Raw genomic sequence first — 22,069 nt, forward strand, 5'->3', positions numbered from 1 at the left:
TCAACTCATCCTTTTTCGGACGTTGCTCGATCTCGCGAGCAATGCGCTAAAGATAATATTTATTCGTATCGAATCGATCGGTAGAAGCTGACCGGTGCTCTGGGTCTATTTTTTCCCTTCGATCGAATTATTCTTTCTGTTTCTGCATTTTGGAATTGGAAGTGCGTGAATGAATAGAATGGTAAGGGAGGAATGCGCCGGATAGAGTGTAAGAAGATCACCTTCCAGCACCAATTCTTAGCGTCGCCATGATTCGTGATTGTCGTCACAGCGCACCAAACGTATATTGCCCTATTATTATGCCCTGCCATTTGGGACCTAGTTGGTATGGCACGATCAACGAGTGTGGAATGGTTTGTCATGACGCTGTTGTTGCCTTACCGAGCGCTTGTTTGCCTAAGCGGTGCAAAAGATATTTATTTTCATTATTTAAATTGCCTTTTTGCGTTTTCGGGCGTAAGGGGTTTAGGTTTAGTTTGAAGAGCGTGATCGGGACAGTCATTTACGCTAATCAAACACGTTTTAATCTTCTGCCTAGATTCGATACTATTCACGCGTGCTATTGATCTTTATTCACGAATTATTGAAGCGATTTATCTTGCTCGGATGATCTGTTATCGTTCCGGCTATGCAAAGGTGTTCGAGCTGGGAATAATGTAAATAATCTAGGCTTAACAGCTTTGAAATATATCTCCTTTAATGCTTTAATGCTGTCAATGTGTCAAGTGTCAATTGGTCATTTTATCAATTTATTATCGTAGCATATGGATCAAAGATTGAGTCAGTTACTACATATTATTCGAGAATTCGTTTTTTACTTCAAAGTTGTTATACGTTAATAAAAGTAATTAAAAGAAATAAAATATGAAATCGTGTGATTGTAATATAATTTAACAGATTTAACAGACGAAAGTGAATGAAAATGTCAAACAAAAAAGTTAATAAATAAGCAAAACTGAATATAAACTAAAGAACAAAAAATATTAAATTAAAAATACTAGATTGTACATTTTAAACGGTCGATAAGAAACTAATTCACTAACGAAGTGATTCAAATGAAACATAAAAAAAACAATTGAATAAATAAATAAATATAAATATAACCGAACAGTAACTAGAAAGAAATTATTAAGTTTAAGTATAACTTATAGCAATTTCAAAACAAATTCTTGTGAAACACAAATATTTATAATATTTATTTGTTGAAAAGTTAAAGCTCGTACGATGATGAAATACTTATAAAATTGAAATGAAAAGAAAACAATGGAAAAAACTTAAACGAAACCCCTTTTTTCAAGGATGTTTACTCCTTCAGAAAAGCGAACAGCGTAACGAATGTTACGTTGAAAGCATCATTCAAAAAAGGATTCCATTCGAATCGAATGCAGGTGAATGCAGTTTTGTTCCGCCGGCCAAAGTATTTGCTATCGTGCTCTTGATTATTCAAAGAAGCTGTTGAGTTCCACACAGAGAACATTCCTTCCCAACGATGACAAGCGAATCGACATTCAGCTATGGATGAACAACTGACCATGTCGATTGATCGATCGATGAACGGCACGGCAACGGCAAACCTCGATGAATCTCCAGTTTCGATCACAATTCACTCGGGTGGAATTTTGGGATTATAACAAAAACTAAAGAACCCCCCCTATTCGGTGAAGAAAGTGGAAAGCAAAGGGAGGTTTCGGGGCAGACATCAGACGAACACAACACCGATCATCATAAAAAAGAGGTGTTGCTTGAGCCGCCGCCGTGTTGTGCGTTTCGAACGAGCGCACCTTTAGCCGTCTAACAAATACACCGAAAATTTGTCGTGATCAGTGGAAAAGCGAAACACATGCGGGGGGACTACGGAAAGGAATGGGCCGTGCCGCGGTGAATCGATCGGTTCGATCGGGTATGTGAAGGAAGAAACCGGGAAAGAGATAGAAAGGGAACGGTACAAAGTGAAGACTGTTAATCCAAACGAGCCATCATAAATAATGAAATTTATTATGATGATCCGCGCGCGCGCGAAAGATGGAAAAGGCGTTGAAGCGTGATAGTGGTGCGGCGGTGGAGGATGCGGCAAGCAATGCCGGAAAGCAGGAAAAGAGGATGGAAAAAATCGTATCAAATGGAACCGAACCGAGCCATACGAATGAAGGAACGGAATGGAAATAAGTTAACGGAACAGGTAAAGGGAGGCAAAAAAAAAGCATTAAACCTGGTTTTGGAGTGGAGATGAAGATTCGAACTTGAAATGGTACAAAAGCAGCAGAAACGAGCAAACGAGCAAACTGGACCGAACGCAAATGAAGGTAAGCGGTCGAAGCAGTGACATACACACATTCAACTTGTCCAAAAGCGTGTACCCTTCTGCCTCTGCCAAAGTGTCCCCGTGAAGACATTTGCAATTATCAAACCAATAAAAAGAGAAGAAAAAACATCGAGTTTCCTGCTCGTACAAGATCTCTGCGATTTATTTTTTTTCTTCGTTTTGCCTGTGGGGTAGAAAGTGTAGAGTTGCAGAAGTTTCTCTAGTCAGGGTTTTACGGGAAAAGATGACTTCAAACCTCACGACTTGGCTGCTGCTTTGATTCTAACGAAATAATCACCCCTTGTGTTGGAGGGTCTCTACTAACAGCGACGATACCAAGGGCTGGAACAAACCAAGAGTGAGTTCATTTTCTCTAGTACACCTACGCCTTCCCTAGGAGGGTTTGGTGTACGGGTTGTTTGCATTTTTGGAGACAAGCAAATTGATAATTATCTCGTCAAAGGCATGTGTCAAAATTATCGACATTTTTCCATTCCTAATCAGCACGCCTCTAGTAGTGGATGAAGGGAGCCAGTGTTGGAATGAGCTACGAACGAAACCCCAAACATTCCTGCACGAATCCTACCCAACATCAGTGTCCGACCTTCACCTCCCCCGGTGGTAAAGCTTGCCTGCCTTACAAACGATCCGATCACGATCCGATTTCCGTTCCAAACGCATAAGGAAGCGAAACGAGATCTTCCACCGTGATCTCGCGGATCGGCTTGCGATCTTTCGGGATCATCCAGCAAACAAACGGCACACCATATTTGGTGCTGGCTATTTCTCGGGCATCGAAGACACTGGCGACCTCCAGGCCGCTCTAAGCACTCCGCTCGAAAAGATTCCTGATCGGTGTAGATTCCCCGGAGGTTCCGTGCGTCACACCGGTCCGTGTGAAGTCCGCTTTCTCTTTCGCGCTGTGGCGTTCGAGGGCCGTGACCCTCGATCTTGGCCTCTTTCATTCCACAAAAACCGGCGCTGAGCAAAAGAAAAAAACAACCTTCCCGTATACTACTTCTTGGACAACAGCAGATTTCACTAAACGGATTAACGAGCTTCAGAATGGAGATGGAGATGCCCGGGAAAGAAGGAGCAGAAGAGATCGAATTTCCGACACGTTTTTTAAAACAACGAAACAAAGAGAGAGAAGGACCTCAGAATGAAGGGTAGACCAAGAAGGAATATGCTAAAGTAACGAAACCAGGCGGTCTGTGAATCTGCAAAAGGAATGAGAGACTAATGAGGGCGCCTGGACGATGTCAACCTGCTTTGGATACATTTTTTTTCTTCTCGGCAGTGATTCTTTTCCCAAACTTGTAGCTTATGGTAGCTGAGTTTGCTGGGAAGATGAAATGTTTGACGAATGAATAACAGGGTTGTACATATTAAGTGTCAACTTAAGTTCCCAAATATTTTACTACCAAGGTGTATAATGTGTCTTCTGGACTTAACGATCTACCAGACTTTGCCTGCCATACAGCGTCATTCAGTCCAGTTTAATTCACAATCTACGATGTATTAGGATATTAGTCAAGGTACCAAACAATGGAACTCGTGCATACATCAAGGTGTATATATGCAATGTTTATCAATTCGAATAGCTACCAAAAATTATTTGATATTTGTATTATTCTTTAAGAATTTGTAACCTTTAAGTGAAATAATATCCTCAATGTCTAAATACGTTCGATTTTTAACTATATATTAACCTTGGTAGTATTTTTATGTTTAAGGCAGAGCCGTAGATTTTCGTTGAATCTATTTTCCTTATCTTTCTGTTTTTAGACACGAAATTATCAATTCTTTTTTGTCACCTTTTCTTATAAATGAACGAACGAAAAATGTAAAACAGCCCGATAGCAACTGGAGCAAATCGAACGTCACAACCCGCTAAATTCAATAATAAATGTTTCCTTATCTCTTTGTCTCGGTGGAGCAATCCTAAACAAATGGATCGAATCTCCACACCTACCGCAACCAACAATCATTTTTTTTATGAGAAAAGGAAAAGCCCTCCCCAGATTTGAAAAAAAAAACTGCACTGCACAATATAGTGTATCTCCCTTATGGTTTGGCCTAATTAAGCTCCGGGCTAACTCGCGGCTCACGCGCTCACGCTGTCTTCTCCGCCCGATTTTAAGGTGAAGGTCTGCTTCACCGCTGTTTGCGTCGAGGTAACATGCCTGCCGTTGCTGCTCCCGACTGAAGCCTGCCGTCGCTTATTAATGATAATTTTATGCTCACGAAGAGACAGTTCCGCTGCGAGTGTTTCTATTAATTTGCGTCTAATTTAACAGCTTGTTTAACATATTAATTTCGGTGTCTATTTACGGCAGTGTAGCTATCTTTCTCTCGCTCTTTCTCAACCTTTGTCTTGTGCGCGTACACTCATTTCTTTTGCGCTAAGAAACAAGGATTTGTTGGTGAGGCTGAATGGCTGTATGTGTGGTGTGGCATACTTGGACCGCGGCACCCGATTGTGTCACCCTCTGCCAACATTCCAACGGGTGCTATCCGATCCGGTTCCTCCTACCTTGTTTGTACCGATCGCTGCTACGAAGTAAAAGTCTTTTACGAGATCACAACCCACCCAATAGGCGGGCGATTTTCACAGATCGGTAGAGGCACCGGGAATCACCTTTCCTTGCGGCGTATTCGTTTACTCGAGCTGTTGGGGTGGTTTTGGTTTTTTTTTCTGTGGTGCCTCAAACATTCCTGCTGCTGGGTTCCAAAACAAATGCCGAGGCGGTTGCTTCCACCCTGCTCGTTTCCATCCATCCATCCATTTTATGACTCCACTCTCACTGTCCGGTGTCTCGCGGGCTTTCAACACCGATTTAGTGGACGATTTGACATGTGTTTTCTATCCATTTTATCACCCGGGTGCTTTAGTTTAATTCTTTCATTTTTCCCCCTCTTCTGTTCGGGTGGGGGCTGCTTTTTTAATATATCCACCTCATACCACCCCGAGCATGTGGATCACGCCTTTGGATCTTTTGCCGGTGGACAAGTTCGTTTTGTTCGCTCGTGTTGTCTATATCTGTTTCGTGCAGGTTTTGTGTTTTTGGAGCGATTTAGTTATTGTTTTTTTTTGCCTCCTTTCTAGTTCTCATCGCGACATAGATTAAGAGTTGTTTCTTTCGGTGGGGTATTTTTCATTTCTTCTTTCTCTCTTCCCTGGAGCGTGTTGTTGGCGGAGCAGCAGCCACTGATTGAGAGGCGCAAAAGCTCGTCAAACAGGGCTTTCGGCCATTCGACATCTCGTGTCAGATGTGGAAGGCCTTTCGAGAAGTTGCGAAGCGCTATGCAAGACACTGTTGTGGGTCACCGATTGACCAAAGTTGATGGGAAGTCGGAAGAGAGAGAGAGGGGGGGGAAGGAAGCGGGGTGGTTTAAAAATTATGATCGTTTCCACGCCACGCTTATGGCTTAATTGTGGTTCCAATTTTGTTGCCTCATTTCACTCTCTCGCTCTATCTCACTCTGTCTCTTTGTTGTTCCCATCTCGGTGCGGTGGTGATGGCCGTCAAAACCAGAACCATAGCTAACCACATCATACATACCAAACACACGTCATTAACTTTCCGTTCGGTGTTGGGGGCGAGGTGAGCGGAAGGTTAACGGCCAAGGAGAAACATGAGGGAGGGCAAACCCGACGACCCGTTCATGTGGGTGTCACACGCCGGGTTTGATGTTTTAATTAAAGAAAAATGCGCGTCCTGGTACGCCTCCAAACGTGAACGATAGCACTGTATGGTATGGAGAAAAAGAAGCATTAAAAAGCCCCAACTCCAACATCCCTTCCCTTCCTCCTCTCCGTCCACATCTCCTTCCCCCCTCCTCCCTCTTTCGTCACATCCAATTTTGGATTGGGATGAATTCGATGGACGGAGCGCCTGGCTATGCTTTTGGGAAGGCTTTACAAACATCATTGATGCGTAGTGGGGTACCTCTGTTACACTGCTGACTGTTGCTGCTGATGCTGCTGCTGCTGTTGATGCTGCTGCTGACGAGTAACCGTATCCTTCCTTCCCAGCTAGAGAATCCGCCTTCAAAAAGGTTTCCGTTGATTGATGTTTCAATTTGCCGATACAAAACGATGAACATTTGCGCGTGTGTGCGGCGTGGGATGCTTTATGTTCCCACCTCTATCCCCCCCCCCCCCCCCAAAAACCGTCTTTCGATTCCTTTCCACCCCTACTTTACTCCCCCCCTCCCTCATAGTAAAAGTTTAAAAAAAGGGGGTTGGAATTTTAATTCTTCTTCACCTCGTGTTGTGTGTGTTTGATGCGGCATTTATGCTGTAGCACTGCTTTCTAGGCAGCAACCAACCAATAGAGCTTGTTGTGTCGTGTCCGAAAGCCGACAGCGCGGCCATGTTAGCAAGTAAATCAGCAGCTCATAATTGCTAGCAATTTGTCAATGGGGAAGATGAGCGCGCGTGTATCTTCGAATGCAGATTCATTTTTCAATCGCTGGAAACATCTATTGCAGGGGACGAATAGTAGAATCGATTTGTCAGCCGATTATTTGATCACCGTTGATCACCGGTGATTCCTTTGGCATCGTTGTAAGAAAAAAAAAGCTTTGCATAATATTCCCGCATCAACACCGGTATATTAGATGGGCTGCTTAATTTTTTTTTGCTGCCTTTTGTTTCCCTTTGCGCCTAACAATAGCGTCAACGATGGGATGAAATTCTCGGCATTCTTTTCCTTCGTCATGCCCATATGCCCAGCGTCCAGTTCCCATGGCATTCCGAGTGGCAACGGGCGTGTGAAGGCCATCTTCATTTGTTTGCCAATTTTTGGTTTTTCTCTCTCTTTCCATTAGTAACTCGCCTAGAAACGGTTAGGAGAGAGAGAGAGAGGATGATTTTTTTTTGACACGAATGAGCTAGAAAATTGGCATACCATTAGTGTGTGATGAGGGAAAAAGGTGCGATGAATCGTTTGAGTTCGAGTTAAACTCTAGACCGAAATGGTTTCCGAACGCTGGATGATAAATTTAACAAAATTATCACCCTCGTTATTTTGTACATTTTGTTGTTTCACGATGTGATCTCCACACTCGCAGAGAACACTAAACCCGGGTGTGATAACTCAATCTCAATCAAAAATTGGAAATGATTTTGCAAACGACAACACATTAATTCTAATCAAATAATCGTGTAGGAATGATGATGCTTTTGTTTCAGTTTTTTTCAGCACCATTTGAGATGATTTTAATCAAGAGTATTTTGCGAAGGGGGAAAAACACTTAAATCGTGTATGTGTGATTTATCAAGCTTCAGAACGGCAACATCTCGCTCACGGTAAAAGATAAATGTCAGCACTTACGATCCGTTTCGGAAGGTGTGCTGCTAAACGCTAAGTAAACTCTTATGGTTTTGCGGAAAAAGGGAAATGTTTGTAAGAGATCGCTTTGTTTTTTTCGCAAACAAAATGGGGGAAAAAGGGGTTTTTTGGTCGCCATTTTTCTTCCTTTCGCAGCATACAATAATCCTAAATCCTGTTTTAATGGAGCTCGTCGATACTCGGAAAATTTTTTTTCACCCAAAAAAAAAGGGAGGAAATACCCTCACAGTGAAAAGGCGAAGGGTTAATCCTAGTGCCCGCGTTGACAGAATCAATTAAAAGATAAGTTTAGTTGCTCAGGATCGGTTTCGGTAAACTCAAACACAACCCCTCCGCCCCACGTTTTGGGTGTTTGAAGCCCCATTTTTTGAAGGTAAGCCGTTCCATTTGAGTTTTTCCCATCCCCGGCCCCCGGGATCAGGCTGGAAGCGTTAGCATCTCCTGTTTAATTTTTTTTCTTAATTCAAAATGGTTAAAAGGAAGCTGTTAAAACATGCCCCCACACATACACACGCAAGCTGGTGTGTTTACCTTTGGTGGAAGAGTTTTGTCGAAATTGGAAAACCTTTTTCTAATAAAGCCATCAATGCCAACGATACCAACGTAATGGTGGTGATGCTGGCAGTGTTGGTGATGGCATTCGGTTTCGTTAGTCGCATCCCTTTTTTTCACTAACTGTCTTCCTCTTTTTTACCCAAGCGGATGTAGCAGATTTGACAGGTCGTCTCTCAGGGGTGACAGGATGATAAAGGATAAAAAAAGGGACACGCTTTTTCGGTCGGAGAAGCGCTCGATGCTTTCGGTAGCATGAAGTTGTAAAGCGTAAAGCTAATCGTGCTTTTGGGCGTTGTGTCGTAGTGTGAACCTGGTATATGTAGCTTTTGGGAATTTCCTGTTTCCCAGTGGACAATCTTATCAAGCAAGAAAAATAAGCTGTAAATAAATCCTTAATGGAACTATTCTGTTAAAAAGATTGCATAAATTTAGGCGATTCAGCGATAGATTTAAAAAAAGATATATTTATAAAACACAACGCCTAAATATAGGCAACTTATGTAACAAAATTCACCTTTTTATTGTGGCTTACTTTGTTTTGAAAAGTCTTGTCAGCTGGGTTTACGTTTCTCTCCTCCCATTAGGAAATAGGGGTGCTATCCTTACCCAAAATCCATTAGCGATTAGTGAGTGGCATAGAAAAAAGGGAAGAAAAAACCAAACTACGTTTGCGAAATTACCAACCTTTGCTTAAATGATTATGATAAGAAAATCTAGCGCGCACAAGTCGATCGTTCTCGGCACTCACACGCACCCATGTTGTTGCTGTTTTAATTTAGATTTTCCCACTGTATTTGTTTGTCCGTTCCTTCCTGGTTTTCCACCCATGAGACACGGGACGGTTTGGAAAAAGTGTCACAATTCATAGAAGATTAGATAAAACCCTGATAGACGGGTAGCAGTGAACGTGAGACCGAGATTTTGCTAATAGAAAGACAGGTGGTTATGTTTCACCTGATAAAAATGGCGCACACAGCTACCGATGGAAAAAATGTGCTTGCATCGTCGAAAAAGGATCGGTATTTGGTTTGGGTAAAGTTTGCCTTTTTTTTTGCTTTGCTGCCTTCCTCATGTTTGGAGCTAATTTTTAAATTAAGCAAAAAGCTCAACCCCCCAAAAAGGAGCCTCCTCACCGTTTAAACGATCCTCCGCGTGTGCTCTAACATCGCTTTGAGGGAGGACGGGAAATGGAAAATTTAGATGAATATCGTTGGATCAGGTTTCTCTTTTAGTGCAACTTTTTTTTCCTCGACGTTAGAACGAGGGGAAAACTGTGAAATAGATGGAGGAGTTTCTTTAATTCACTTTATCCCAACAACAAGTAAGAGGTGTGATGCTGGCAGTGAAATGAACACCAAAAATTCGACCGAAATTCAAATTTCACCTGCCATTTTGCCAGATTTTCCACGTGCGGAACCCCCGGATGTTGTCGTCCCGAAAGCATAAACTCACACATGTGTCAGATTTGGGGTTTTTTGGTAGCCCTTGCTTATTCTAGCAGCATGTCTGTGAGTGGTTGAGATGTGGTAGATGGTCTAAAAGTCTAAACAATTCCCAAAAGTGAGTGAATGACTCTCTTTCGTTTATTTTTTCTCTCGTCTACCCCCCCAAAATAGAAAAGAGCAAACAGAAGAGGTTTTGCTGCCCCTTTGCCGAACGGATGCGGAAGGGATTGCCTTTATTTGATATGGTAATTGAAAATAATGGATAATGTGATAGTCCATTGCTATCGTTCCTCGGTGTGATTTTCCCTCGCTCTTTCTCTCTCTCTTGCTCGCTTATTGTTATCCCGCACTGGTCGTACGTGGGGAGTGAGGCTCGATTATCAAACGGAGCACGATCTTCGAGTTTGCAGCCGTTGGTACCAGCCATGCTCTGGATGGACACATCATCGAGCTATCAATTTCATCATCATCCCAACGAGAGCAGCATACCCGGAGCCTCATCCGTGTCGGTTCGCGCCGCTGCACACATGAATCCTCCCTGGCATGTGTGTGCGTGTGGCCAGTGGTGTGCAGGTGGAACAGCAAAATGGGATCACTTCTAAATGCTTTCTAAACCCTCGCCCTCGTCCTTCGCGAAGCGCACGGTCAGTGCGGTGAACGGTGTGTGTGCACTTAGAGTACGAAAGCCCCGTGGTCCGTGTGGCGAAGGCATGTTTGCATGCGCTTATCAAGATATGATGATTGTATAATAAGATACTGTCCGCCTCAATGCTCGCATAAACGATCCGTGGGATTCAACCGGTCAAAACTGGACCTGGTGTGGCGTTTAGACACTAGGCGAACTGGCCGACGTTTAGACACTTTGTATGATGAGGCACGGTGTAGAATGTTGAGCCCTAGATTGGATGGCGTTTGAGCGATATTATTGCTCGGTTCTGGCACATGAACCCGGGATAGTGTTCTCGAGGGGTTTTTTTCGCCTAATAGTTAACCCTACTGAAATACATTTAGTTAGAACGAAGGGTGAAAAATGTAAAAACTGTTTTTAACAGTTTTAGTTTTATTTTTAGTATTAATGAAGCCTTCAATCTACTAATGTTTGTCATTTTATTATCAGGTCTATAGCTCAATAAACCTCAACTGTACGATCGATATGAATTCTAGAAATGATATTTTTGGAATATACAAAATATTCCGATCATTCCCGAAAAGTACACACGCTTCCCACATCCAGTGCGTGTTCGCTTCGTCGTGTGAGGTAGCCAAAGCTGGTACGTCAAGTCAAACTTTGCCAAAAACTTCCCATCATTACCATCTCGTTCGGGGCAATGGTTTTGACTCATTTTTTTGTTGTCTTGCCCTGGACAAGCGAGATAGCATGTGGCATGATTATCATAACTCGTTTAGTGTGCTCCAGATACGCCCCGGGGTGGGATTCTCCAGGCCCCCAAAAAGGCGAACCGAACCGTGTCCGATTCTTGACGGATTTGCTAGTCCGGTGCCACCGAAACGACCGGCCTGGGAACCCACCCCCTAAACACAATGGCCATCCTCCTGTAGCATGCACAACACTCACACTCATCCCAAAAAAAAGGGGGTAAGGGCCGCTTGTCGGGATGGACACGAAAATGTGAGATTGAAGTGAGGAGATAAAACAAAGGCAAACATAATCAAATGAAAATCAAATATAATTAAATTGATACGTTTCCGTCCGAAACTCCGGTCTCTCTCTTTCTCTCTCACTCTCTCTGTGGTGGGCTAGAAGGGGTCCGGGAACGGGTTCGGGATCGGCTGCTCCCGGGAATGGAATAATAAGTGAAGTGAGCTAGTGGAGTTGGTTTCGAGTGGATTAGAGATTTAGCGCTTCGAAGTGTGCTCGGAACCGGACCGAACGAGAAAACTTTTCAAACCATTGATCGTATCGGAACCGTTTTGGGCAGACGACGCATGGACGGTGGGTGTAGGATTACATATCACCGGACCAGGTTAGTTCAGGACTTTCTCCATTACATTCCGCCTTTTTAACTTGTGCTCCCTGGTCCACTGGAACTGGTGCAGCATTATGGAGGGGTTCATAATGCTAAAAATTCGAACCCCACAAAAAGGATGATTCCGATGGTAGAGTTTCCGTTAGAATTATGAGCTGTAATTGAGAAAACTGATACGGATTAATTAGGAACTACCGGCTGCGGGTTTTTTTTCCTCTATAAAGTGGACTCCAACGACTAATGTACGAGACCCGTTGAGTGTTTTGCGGGCTGTGCGGCAGTAAAATGTAAAATCGAAATACGATCGAATGTTGTGTTGAATGGAATTCTAATCATATCAGCAAACATTTTCAACTCCCCGCCAGTAACCGCAGGTGGTATGAAAAGTATTCATTAGACGCTAGTTATGATTTAGCGGGAAATAGAATAACAACATAACGCTATTTCAATCACGCCATACTACCATTATGCCTCACAATTTCAATCTGCATTAAAATTCTGAAAAAGCTGAAAGCATAAAAGCTCATTTTCATCGGTAACTCATTGACTGAATAACAACAATCGAACTTTATTTCATGGTGGCGATTTTCAAATTAATTGCTTAGCGATACGATTAGTGTGCTGAATTTCGTTCGAACTGGTGCTCTGTTGCTGGTTATGAGCAGCCCCATCCCCATCCACGGAAAGCTACACCGTCTAGTGGCAAAAAGGGTGAGAAAATTAGGAGCCATAAAAAAGCACAAACTTTCTTCAAGGTTTCACACTTTATTACGCCTTCCCAAAAGGATAACAGATCATAGAATCAGTGGCGGAAGCGATCCATATTGAAGTTTTTCCCCCCTGTGTTTGGAAAACCATAATCCACCGTCCGTTCTGTGAAAAGGTGAAAGTTCTTCAGTCGCTAAACTTTGGCCCAAGAGTGATTAGACAATCCCAATTTTTCTTCTCCCCTTTCTCCCATTAAAGCCCAATACTACATCCGCTTTTTTGTAGCAAACTTCAGGGATAGGGAAGATGATAATGAAAAACGCGTGAATAAAAAATATATTTTACCGCTTTTCCGGGTCGTGATTTCTTAGTCATTGCATAGTGATTGGGGAATGGGTCATAATGCTTGGAAAATTTATCTTAGATTTCTTGATTTCATGAAAAATTAATTATACGTGTTGTATTATTATAGATAAAGTGCAAATTAGATATTCTGATTTTTTCACAAAATATGGTTGTGTAGCTCTTCTGTTTTGTGAAGGGTTGTAATAAGATATCTGCGAGGACCTTGGTCAAGAAAACCACATGCACCATTCGTAAATTCGTTTTCTTAGTTTACAGTTTCAAAAATACTGTTTCAAAATGGGCACAATACACTAAAAAGCACAACAGATCATATAAAATAATTTGTCCCTTTTCTCATCCCATAGTGCATTGAAATCCTTCAAAGCATTGGAAAAAAATTTCAATCATCTAAAAATCGTCAAATTTATTCACTTCGCCAACGCGCCAAAGCGTCCTTTCGTTACGTAAACTTCCCGAATATTGAAGGGAAGGGGTCGCGAAACGTGAACTGGGCGATGGGAGGTAGCTGGCGGTTGTCTATTTGGTTCCTTCTTCTACTTCCATTTTATATCATTAGTTGTCGAGAGCAACCGGAAGCAGAAACCATCGGACATTCTTCGAGAAGGATTTGATTTTACGCGTTTCTCGGCCCAGCCTTTCTCGGTGGGAAAAGTGTGGGAGGTCGGTTTTTGGGGTTTTAATTTATTCCAAAGTGACACACAGCGTAAAACCCAGTAGCAAAGAACCGTAAAGCCGATTTCTTCGCGTCCAGCTGTATACATAGTAGTAGCCATAACGTTTTGAGCGCCCAGTGGTCGATCCTGATGATTCTGTGCTGGTTGAAAGGTTTACTCTCTAGCTGGAGATCTCGATTTCCAAAAACCCCCGAAGCCCCGACAACAACGATGACGAATTGATGGATAGGAAGGGATGGGTGAAATAGCCTGTAGGTGGAGGTGTAATGAAAAGTGCTTTCGGGAAGATTTAGGGACATAATTAAATTAAAGAGTGGGCAAAGAAAACCCGGCCGATGGTACAGGCAGGATTGAAGATCTTATGGGCGCGCGAAGGCGGAAACATCGTAAAAACCAGTTAGTGAGGATAACCGCTTTTCTTTCCTTCCTGGACTTCCTTCCCATCCGGTTAGCCAGTCTGTTCCATTCCGGAATTTACTTCCATCTCTTTCGATCGCGTTTCGAAAGGAGCGAAGCATGCTGTAAAATTTTCCATGAACCATCGCCGGGAGTGGGAGTTATTTTTTACTGCCAGTCTTGCGTCTTCTTGAGGGCGGAATTGAACGAAAGTCCTTGAGATATGGAGCACGCGAGCCAGTTGGGATGGGCTAGAGCTCGGACCAAGAAATAATCATATCGACGTATCCCATCCTGGAGCCAGTATCCTGTCATGTTGCGTTTGTTTAATCCATCCCTGGTACTGGAGTATGTAACCGAATCTGAGTCTGTACATATCGAAGGGACAATAATTGCATTACTCCAGTTCGTATTGTATTCAAATTTTAATACTCTCGAAGATCCATTTCGGTTCGGTGAAATAGGGCCGAGAAGTAGTGAGTGACATCAACTTGTGAACCCTCGGACGAATATTTGTGACACATTTTCATATGGCAGTGTTACGAGGAAGGAAAAACCGGAATACTTCAAAATGGTAAAAACCCGAAAAAAAACGATCCCCTTCAGCTTCCTCTTATGGTTCGCAGAAAACGAAGGAGGAAATATGATGCACGACGACCGTTGGTAAACCCGACGGATGGATGGTTGGGCAAACGAGTACGATTATGAGAGGATGCCCGGGAGTCATCGTCATCACCGTGGCGCACTGCCTGGTAAGGACACTTGAGTTATTATTGCGATTTTTGGGCCACCACCTCCGACAAATAAAAACGGAAAAGAAACCAAAAAAAAAAATCATAACCACCCCACTCAGTTTCGGTGTGTGTCCACTTGGATTTCGGCAAGACTCATAACGTGACTCGTGCCACACTTTAGCGGCGTGGCAACTAAGGAGTGTACTACTTCGTGTTCTTGAAATGCTGCAACTTTGGCACACATTTGGAAGGCACTGCAAGACCCATGTACACAGAAACATACAGCTCGGCTACCCTAAAAATACACCCGCGAGAGCTGATTACGTTTTTAAAAGCTTAACATTCTGAAGTGATTTTAGCCTCTCGGAATGATATGGAGTGGGAAGATCCCGCATCGGACGAGTGTTGAATGAACGCGCGGGGTCTGTCGTATTTTAGGAACCGAGTGTCATCGTCATTAAATCGAGTAAGGCCGCAGGGTAAGGATGCGGATGTAAGGGATGAACCGTTTGGGGGAAGAAATTCAGCCAACCAAGGTGAACATAATTTCATTTACAACTCGGCGGTCTGCGTGAAAATTGTCCTGTCGTTTTTGCAACATGGAAAGGATTTCAGTGCTCACTATCATCCGAAATGGGGGTTTATTTATAAGTGTGAACGGAAATTGAAAACGCCATCATAAATAGTTTGCTACTTTGAAGGGGAAAAAACGGAGGAAGAGACGAACGTGAGGTACTTTTTTGTGCCGATCGTAAAATGTATGGAACTTGGTTGGGTTCTATTGCTACTCTGCTCCAGGGATAGTCAAAGCATGTGCCTTTAACCGGGGCCTTTAAGCGGTGCTTACAAACCACAAAAATGATAATTTACAATATCTTATCATTCGTATTAGAAACGTTGGGATATCAGCTAACCAGCTAAGTTACCAAAAATAATTTAATATTTCGTTAGATTTATAATAATTCGTTACAACACAGTTTGTCAACCTCTGTCACTCGAAATCCTTCTCCAGAATCCTTCATCCCCCCCTATCCATTCGGTCTGCCAGAAACTACTGGCACATTTTCCTAGCGTAATAATTTCCACTTTTCGTATTTCTCATCTTTGGCGCTACGACATACCATTGGTTTGTTAATTTTTGCCCTATTCCTTCCTCGTTTCTCGCCCGCAGGACTACACCACACCGCTCATACTGGCTGCCGCCGGTGGACATACAGCTTGCGTCATCGAGCTGCTGGAGCAGGGTGCCGATCCGAATGCCCGCCGTGTGGTAAGTAATGCGGCACCGCTCACCGTGGAACGTGATACAAATTATAATATTCGTTAGTGTTGAGCGTGAATCATCCCGTGCCATGCTGGCAAATCAATGGCAAGGGAAATGGTTTCAACTAGCTTCTTTCCCCACCCAAAAAAAATAGAAGCTTTTCTTTTTTGATATGAAAAATGTAATGGGAAATTCTTCAGCTTCAGCGAAAAAGGGCTCTTTTTGTTCTTTTTCCCCAAGACCGAAACTCGTGAAATTTGGATTCACATTCGCCCGGATATCGAGCGGTGTCCAGTTAGCGGTGTTTTCGCAAAGGCCGGGTAAAATGTTGAGCCTTCCTTCCGGTGTTCATCCTTTCCAGCTGGTTAATTCCAGACAGGAAACGAACCAAAGCGCGTTCCAGTTTGAATTTGTTGCTAGTTTATGGATTCGGGTGAATGGAAAATATTTTCCGTGCACGATATACAAACTAACGTCGAATGTATAACACATATCATTTGCTGGAAAGGGCAAGAAAAAAAAGACGAGACCGGTTTGAAATGATTTTACTAAGTAGCACTTGGTAACAGTGCCAAGCGTAAAGTACAAATCGATGTATGTGGGAAGCATTCGGATGTAGCAGCACAGAATTATGCGCAAAGATATTTTATCATCTGACGGTCTCGTTTTGCACTTAAACTAACCCATAATCATCTTCTGTTTAATATCAGTTTTGATAAAAGTTGAGACATAACTGAAATATTTCATCCAGGGAACTCACTGGGACAGTTGAACAAAGACATTTCGTCACGTTTTGCGATTGCTAATGTGTAAAGCATCACATCGGGACATAACGTTTCATCGTCCGTATTCGTCCTCAAACTCAGACACAAGAGCAAACTAGTGTTCGAGCACAAAATGTATTGTCCATAAGGTAAGCAATAGTTTTTGAACCATTTTGGGGATAGAAGCAAAGGACGAGTTATAGGTTACCATGGGAAAAATGAATTTTTACATTAAAACTCAACCGACCGTCGTGAGAGATGTGTCCAGATGAGGGATCCTGGGGGGAGTTTTTTCACCATAATAAACAAACCATAACCCCGATGTCTCCTTATGTGGCTGATCCGATGGACCAACTGGACCTTCTGACAGATGCTGTGAGAGGGATTCATGGGCGACAAAACACTACTTTCCAGCGGGACAGTGGGTTACTATAGATACCGCACTAAATTGGAACACTGTTGTTTGCATCATCTGTACATGTTACACTGCTGTTTTTTCTTTCTTTCATTGCTGTCCGTTTTTAGTGATCCGAAAGGAAGGGTTCCCTTTGGTGTAAACCGTGACACGTGGGACGTACGGATGACGTTTCTCTGCATACCACTAACCTCTGTTTCGATTCGCTTCTTTTATGCTTTCTGTACGTTTCAGACCGGTACGACGGCGCTGTTCTTCGCTGCACAGGGTGGCTTCGTGGATGTTGCTAGGATACTGCTCAAGGCAGGAGCACCGGTCGACTGTTCGTCCGTGGTAAGTAACTATGGCCGAAGAAGGGTAATGGTGATGACGAGTTTATTAATTTTTATATACAAATGCACCGTATCCTGTGCTGAAATCAACGTGGCGGATGTACGCTTTAGACGGGTGGTTAAAGAATAGCGCAAAGAATGGCTAGAAATTCAATCTGTAGTACTGTTCGTGGTGGAACTGTTAAATATATGTTGAAGTAATAAATTTGTTTTATGAAGTGATGGATAAATAATAATAATGTTTTGTAGCATGAAGAAAACATAATTAAATTATGTTATTTCCTTAGAATTTGTCTTTGGAAACATATCTTAGTTGTTTGGTGGGACAAGATTGACATTGTCTATTATGTGTCAGTAGTGCGGAGCTGCCAAAGAGATTTTTAGAAAGTGTTTTTTTAGCAATAACGCTTTATTTTTTACATTTCAATCGTTTTAGAACTTTTCCTCACACCCATTGAAATTTAAAATAAATTAATAGCATTGTTAAAAGCTGTCGAACTAAATTAAAAGCAAACCATGGAAAGCACCAAGAGACAATGGGGATAAAAAAAACCCCGTTATGCAAAGAATGCAGCTTTCATTCGCGTGATCCTCCGTGAAGCGATCGCCCCCTGTACACGAGGGATGTGTTTTTCCTTTACTTTAATTAAATCTTTCGTTATTGTTTTCTGATATTTTGCGCTGCTTCTTTGTCACCTGTTTGAAACGTCCGCTACATAGTTACGGTACGCCATTTCTTTTATGATGATGTCCTGGTGGATGATGTTGTTTAATGTACGATTTTTTTTCTTTCTCTCTCTTCTTTATCTCGGATTTCTCACCATCTTCACAGGACGGTGGAACGCCACTGTTTGTAGCGTGCCAGGGTGGCCACGAAGCCATGGTGAGCGAGCTGCTAAGCCACGGTGCCAATGTGCACGCCTGCATGAAGGTGAGTACGGTTCGTAATTAGTTTTCATTATTTCACCTCGGATTACTTCCACCAAGCTGTCAGAGACGTTGCGATGCCACCGGGGGCAGCTTCCGTGTAATAACTTGCAGCCTCCGGGATCTATCTGGACACGGCTTACGTAGGAGGTCGTTTGTTTTTTTTTGTTTCGCTTCACTCCTTCGCCTTCCACACTGGTACGAAATTTTCATTTCCCGTGGAAAATGGATCGCGTCGGAAATTTTCTTCCCGATCGAATCCTTGCGGTCTTGGTGAGGCAGGAACCACGGGGTCGTGGCAATGGTAGGGACGGTAAATTCAATCAAGGATTTTCTCGTCAAAAAAGTACCGCTCGCGTGTACCACATACCCTTGGCCGCTTTCCTTACCTCATTGGGAAAATGGTGGAAGGTGGTTTGACGCGGTGGCATCATGATTGGTGTTTAATTTACTCCTTTTTTCGGTACGCGTTATACTGAAGCGGGTGTCGAAGGGATGTAGAGAAGCAACAGAGGACGATCATAAAAACCGATGTTCAACGTCTTAAGTTGATGGAGTTTGGTACCGAAGCGAGGATGAGCCAACGGGGATGAGCTTCGCGTCCCATCCTCGAATTCCCGTAGGCAACCGAGCATTTAAGTATTGGTTTTGATGAAGATTTTGCACCCCGTACCATACCCGTAAACCAACTAAGAGAGAGAGAGAGCGAGTAAGCACGAGAAGGAAGCAAAATAGCCCTAAGAAAACGTCGGCAAAGTTTTGATAACGATGTCGAAGATTATGTATCAGCTTTTGATGCGCGTTCATGTTCGAACATGGCACCCAAAGATCGAACGTTCGATCTCACCATGTACAACACTCGTCCGTGTATGTGTGTGTTTGATTTTCAAACCCAACGGCAGGGCATTTCCATCTTCTGCTCCGCAACAACGTCTCGGCGGCCAACAGCCGCGGGAGTGTATTAAAAATTAACGTTCTACTTCATTAAAGTCCTCCTAATGGGCAAAAATTGCTTTTGCACATCGTGTAGCCCGCACCAAACATTTCCCCCGCCTGCCATTATGCTTATCGTACGCCTTCACGCCTTCATTTCCCGTTTTTGTACTACCTCCCTCCCACCCTTCCGATCGATCCGTGCGTTCCGAACCGGAACGAAGACATCACCCGAACTTTCCGATTAAGAACTTCCTAGTAGAGCGCGCACACCGGCAGCAGGCGTTTCGGGTGGAAGATTAAATTGAAGAAAAAGTGAAGTGAAAATAAAATATGCTACCATAATTTGTACCCGTGCTTGTTTGGAGTTTGCTGCAAACGACGGTTCCCGGGATTTGCTGATGATGGGAATGATGCGGATGACGATTTGCAACTCGGGACGGACGTACCAGGCTGCAGCAGCATTTTAATACACACGCTCCTTGGGAAGTGGCGCATGTGGCCACTCGCTAAACACTTTCACCCGCGTACCCCCCGGGGGAGCAGGAGAAGCACGGGACGGGCACGTTAAGTTTTTCCGCCATCCATAAATTAATCATCGGTAAGAGGATGTCTTGGTTGCTTACATTGCATGGGAAGGGAGACCAAAAAGTGGAGGAGTAATTAACATGTCACGAATTGAGCTGTTTGTGGGTGGGAAGTAGAAGCATTACAAGCAGGATTACATGGCAGCGGTTCGGTGCGTTTGAAAGGAAAATGGTCCTTTGATAAATGAGCCACAACGAGCAAAGTTTGGTGCGTTGGTGTAGTTTTACAGTAAGGTTTGCAAATCTGTTTACAAAGAAATAGAGATTGAAACATTGCTGCAAAATGTGTCCTTTTCGTGTGTACAGGAGATTTTTATCCAGTATGGTAACGATATGTAACGAGTTAATAAAAAAATGTTGTAACATAGAAAATTTTCAAAATGTGATAATTAAACAAGGTTTTACTTTATTACCACGACGTCTTAGTCACACTACTATCTAAACCAGGCTCCAGTTTTAAGAAGTTTTAACGAGTTTGGAACGTTGGTTCGTTTCGGATCCTTTTATTGCTTCTATAAAAAGTTGAGCAATCATCGCTAGTATAACAAATGATTTGGCACACCTATTAGGTAAATTAAATATTTTCTCACTGTAATGATGTCACACAAATAGCACACAACTATTCATTATTTGCCATGGTCTCAACCAAAGCACTAGCAGTGAGTCACGTTCGTGTCTAGCAACCATTTACGGACAACCCCGAACCCAAGCGCTGCACTGATTGAAACGTCATAAAATGCATTTATTGTTGTGCGTATTGCCAAATCTCTTTCATTCCCCCTTCCCGTATCCAATCAATCTCCCTGTACATACTGCACCTTCGGAAGGGTGTACATAAAAATGCTAGCCAATGAATTCGGTCGTGCGGATTCCGGCTCGCAATTGGGCATTAAAAATTGTGGCAGCAAATTCCCGAACCGAAAAAAAAACTACAAAACCGTTAACGACATTGAAGCGCGGAGAGGACGCTATGTTCACAAATCATAAAAATTTTCCACCACAAGCCGAATGGCGAACGGTTGTGTGGTGGAATAGTTTACCTTCCCTTGTTCGTTTATTTTTTTTTACTATATATTCACTCTTACTTGAGCGTGCTGCTCGGTTCAGCATAATCGAAAATATCAGCTTCAGTCAGTCCGCCACACAATGCCCACAGTCCGCTTGTTGCCTCTTGCCCTGTGTTGATCCCCTTAACTCGTTAGAGAGTTACGATAGTTTTCCTGTTTTCCTTTTACCGAACCGAATGGTGTCCGCCCCGGGATCTGGAAACGGGCCGTTTCTTAGCAACGATGTTTATGAGTTTATTACATGATTAAGACGCGCGTACCATCACCACCACCAGCGGCACCATCACCGGTAGGCAAGTTCTGAGATGCTGCCATGATTCGTCCCTTCCCGGCTTTTGGGTTTTTGGCCATCACCGTTTGCCGCAGGCATCCGGAGAAGCATCACAGTGCTTGCCGTTACTGTGCCCGGCCCCCGGTCGGTTTGGCTCGGTTCTCCGCAGGCTGGCTGCCACCACAGCCCGGTGCGTCACCCTTGTTAAAACTCGTGAACATTGTAATCAACGATGACTTTTGAACGACGGCCCACAGCACAAGCGAAAAACGGTCCTAAGTTTGCTCCCTTTGCATTCGAAGTGGCTCAAAAATTTCGGTGTTCTAGGCAACGACCGGATCGGAGGGAAAAATCGGATTGGATTTCATTTCCGATGGCCGCTGCTTGGTTGCTTTGCGGTGCGTGGTAAGAGTAAACGGTACGGGTAGGAAAGGTGGGAGGGGGCAGGGAGGGGAAGGAAGGGTGGATGAGCTGAAATTAGTTTGCCGGCCGGCTGTCCATTCAGCCATTTGCCGGGTTTCCTTTCGCCGTACGCGGGTTGGTAGCCGGTGGGTGGTGAGGAAACAAAATAATTCCATCCCAATTTCCAGGTCTCGTTCCAGATCTCGGAGACGCAATCCGATACGAAATGCAAAAAGTGGAAAAGCACGGTAGTTGGGCGCGCACCATAAAACGACGGCCAGTGCCGCATGCACCTTATACAATTCTAATGAAACGAAGATAAATGATGCATGTGGACAATTTAGATTTTAATGGAAATTTTGCTTAATAGAACGTAAAAAAGGCACTCCGGCACTTAACATGCGTCAGGATATTGAGAAAACGGACCGTTTGTCTGGTGGTTGGTGGCGCTCTGGCCCGCTCTATCCCTTAACATCCTGGCTTTGTTCGTTAAGTGACACAATTTCTTCATCCATTGCCGGTGTGCGCTATCGAACGAGTCCCCAAAGAGTAGGCAATGTTGGATGCCACACGTGTACT

General features: G+C 43.5%; 1 protein-coding gene across 7 annotated transcripts in view; it reads left to right on the plus strand.

The window, feature by feature from the left end:
• LOC125763523 (ankyrin repeat domain-containing protein 29) overlaps window positions 1–22,069 on the plus strand; it is a 356,565-nt gene that overhangs the window by 330,045 nt on the left and 4,451 nt on the right. For all 7 annotated transcript variants that reach the window (XM_049426792.1, XM_049426790.1, XM_049426793.1 and 4 more), the window contains 3 exons: window positions 15,700–15,798; window positions 17,206–17,304; window positions 18,136–18,234. In XM_049426792.1, the coding sequence (XP_049282749.1) occupies window positions 15,700–15,798; window positions 17,206–17,304; window positions 18,136–18,234 (297 nt within the window). The remainder of the gene's footprint in view (window positions 1–15,699; window positions 15,799–17,205; window positions 17,305–18,135; window positions 18,235–22,069) is intronic.

Source organism: Anopheles funestus, chromosome 2RL, assembly GCF_943734845.2.
Source record: "Anopheles funestus chromosome 2RL, idAnoFuneDA-416_04, whole genome shotgun sequence".
Lineage (NCBI taxonomy): Eukaryota > Metazoa > Arthropoda > Insecta > Diptera > Culicidae > Anopheles > Anopheles funestus.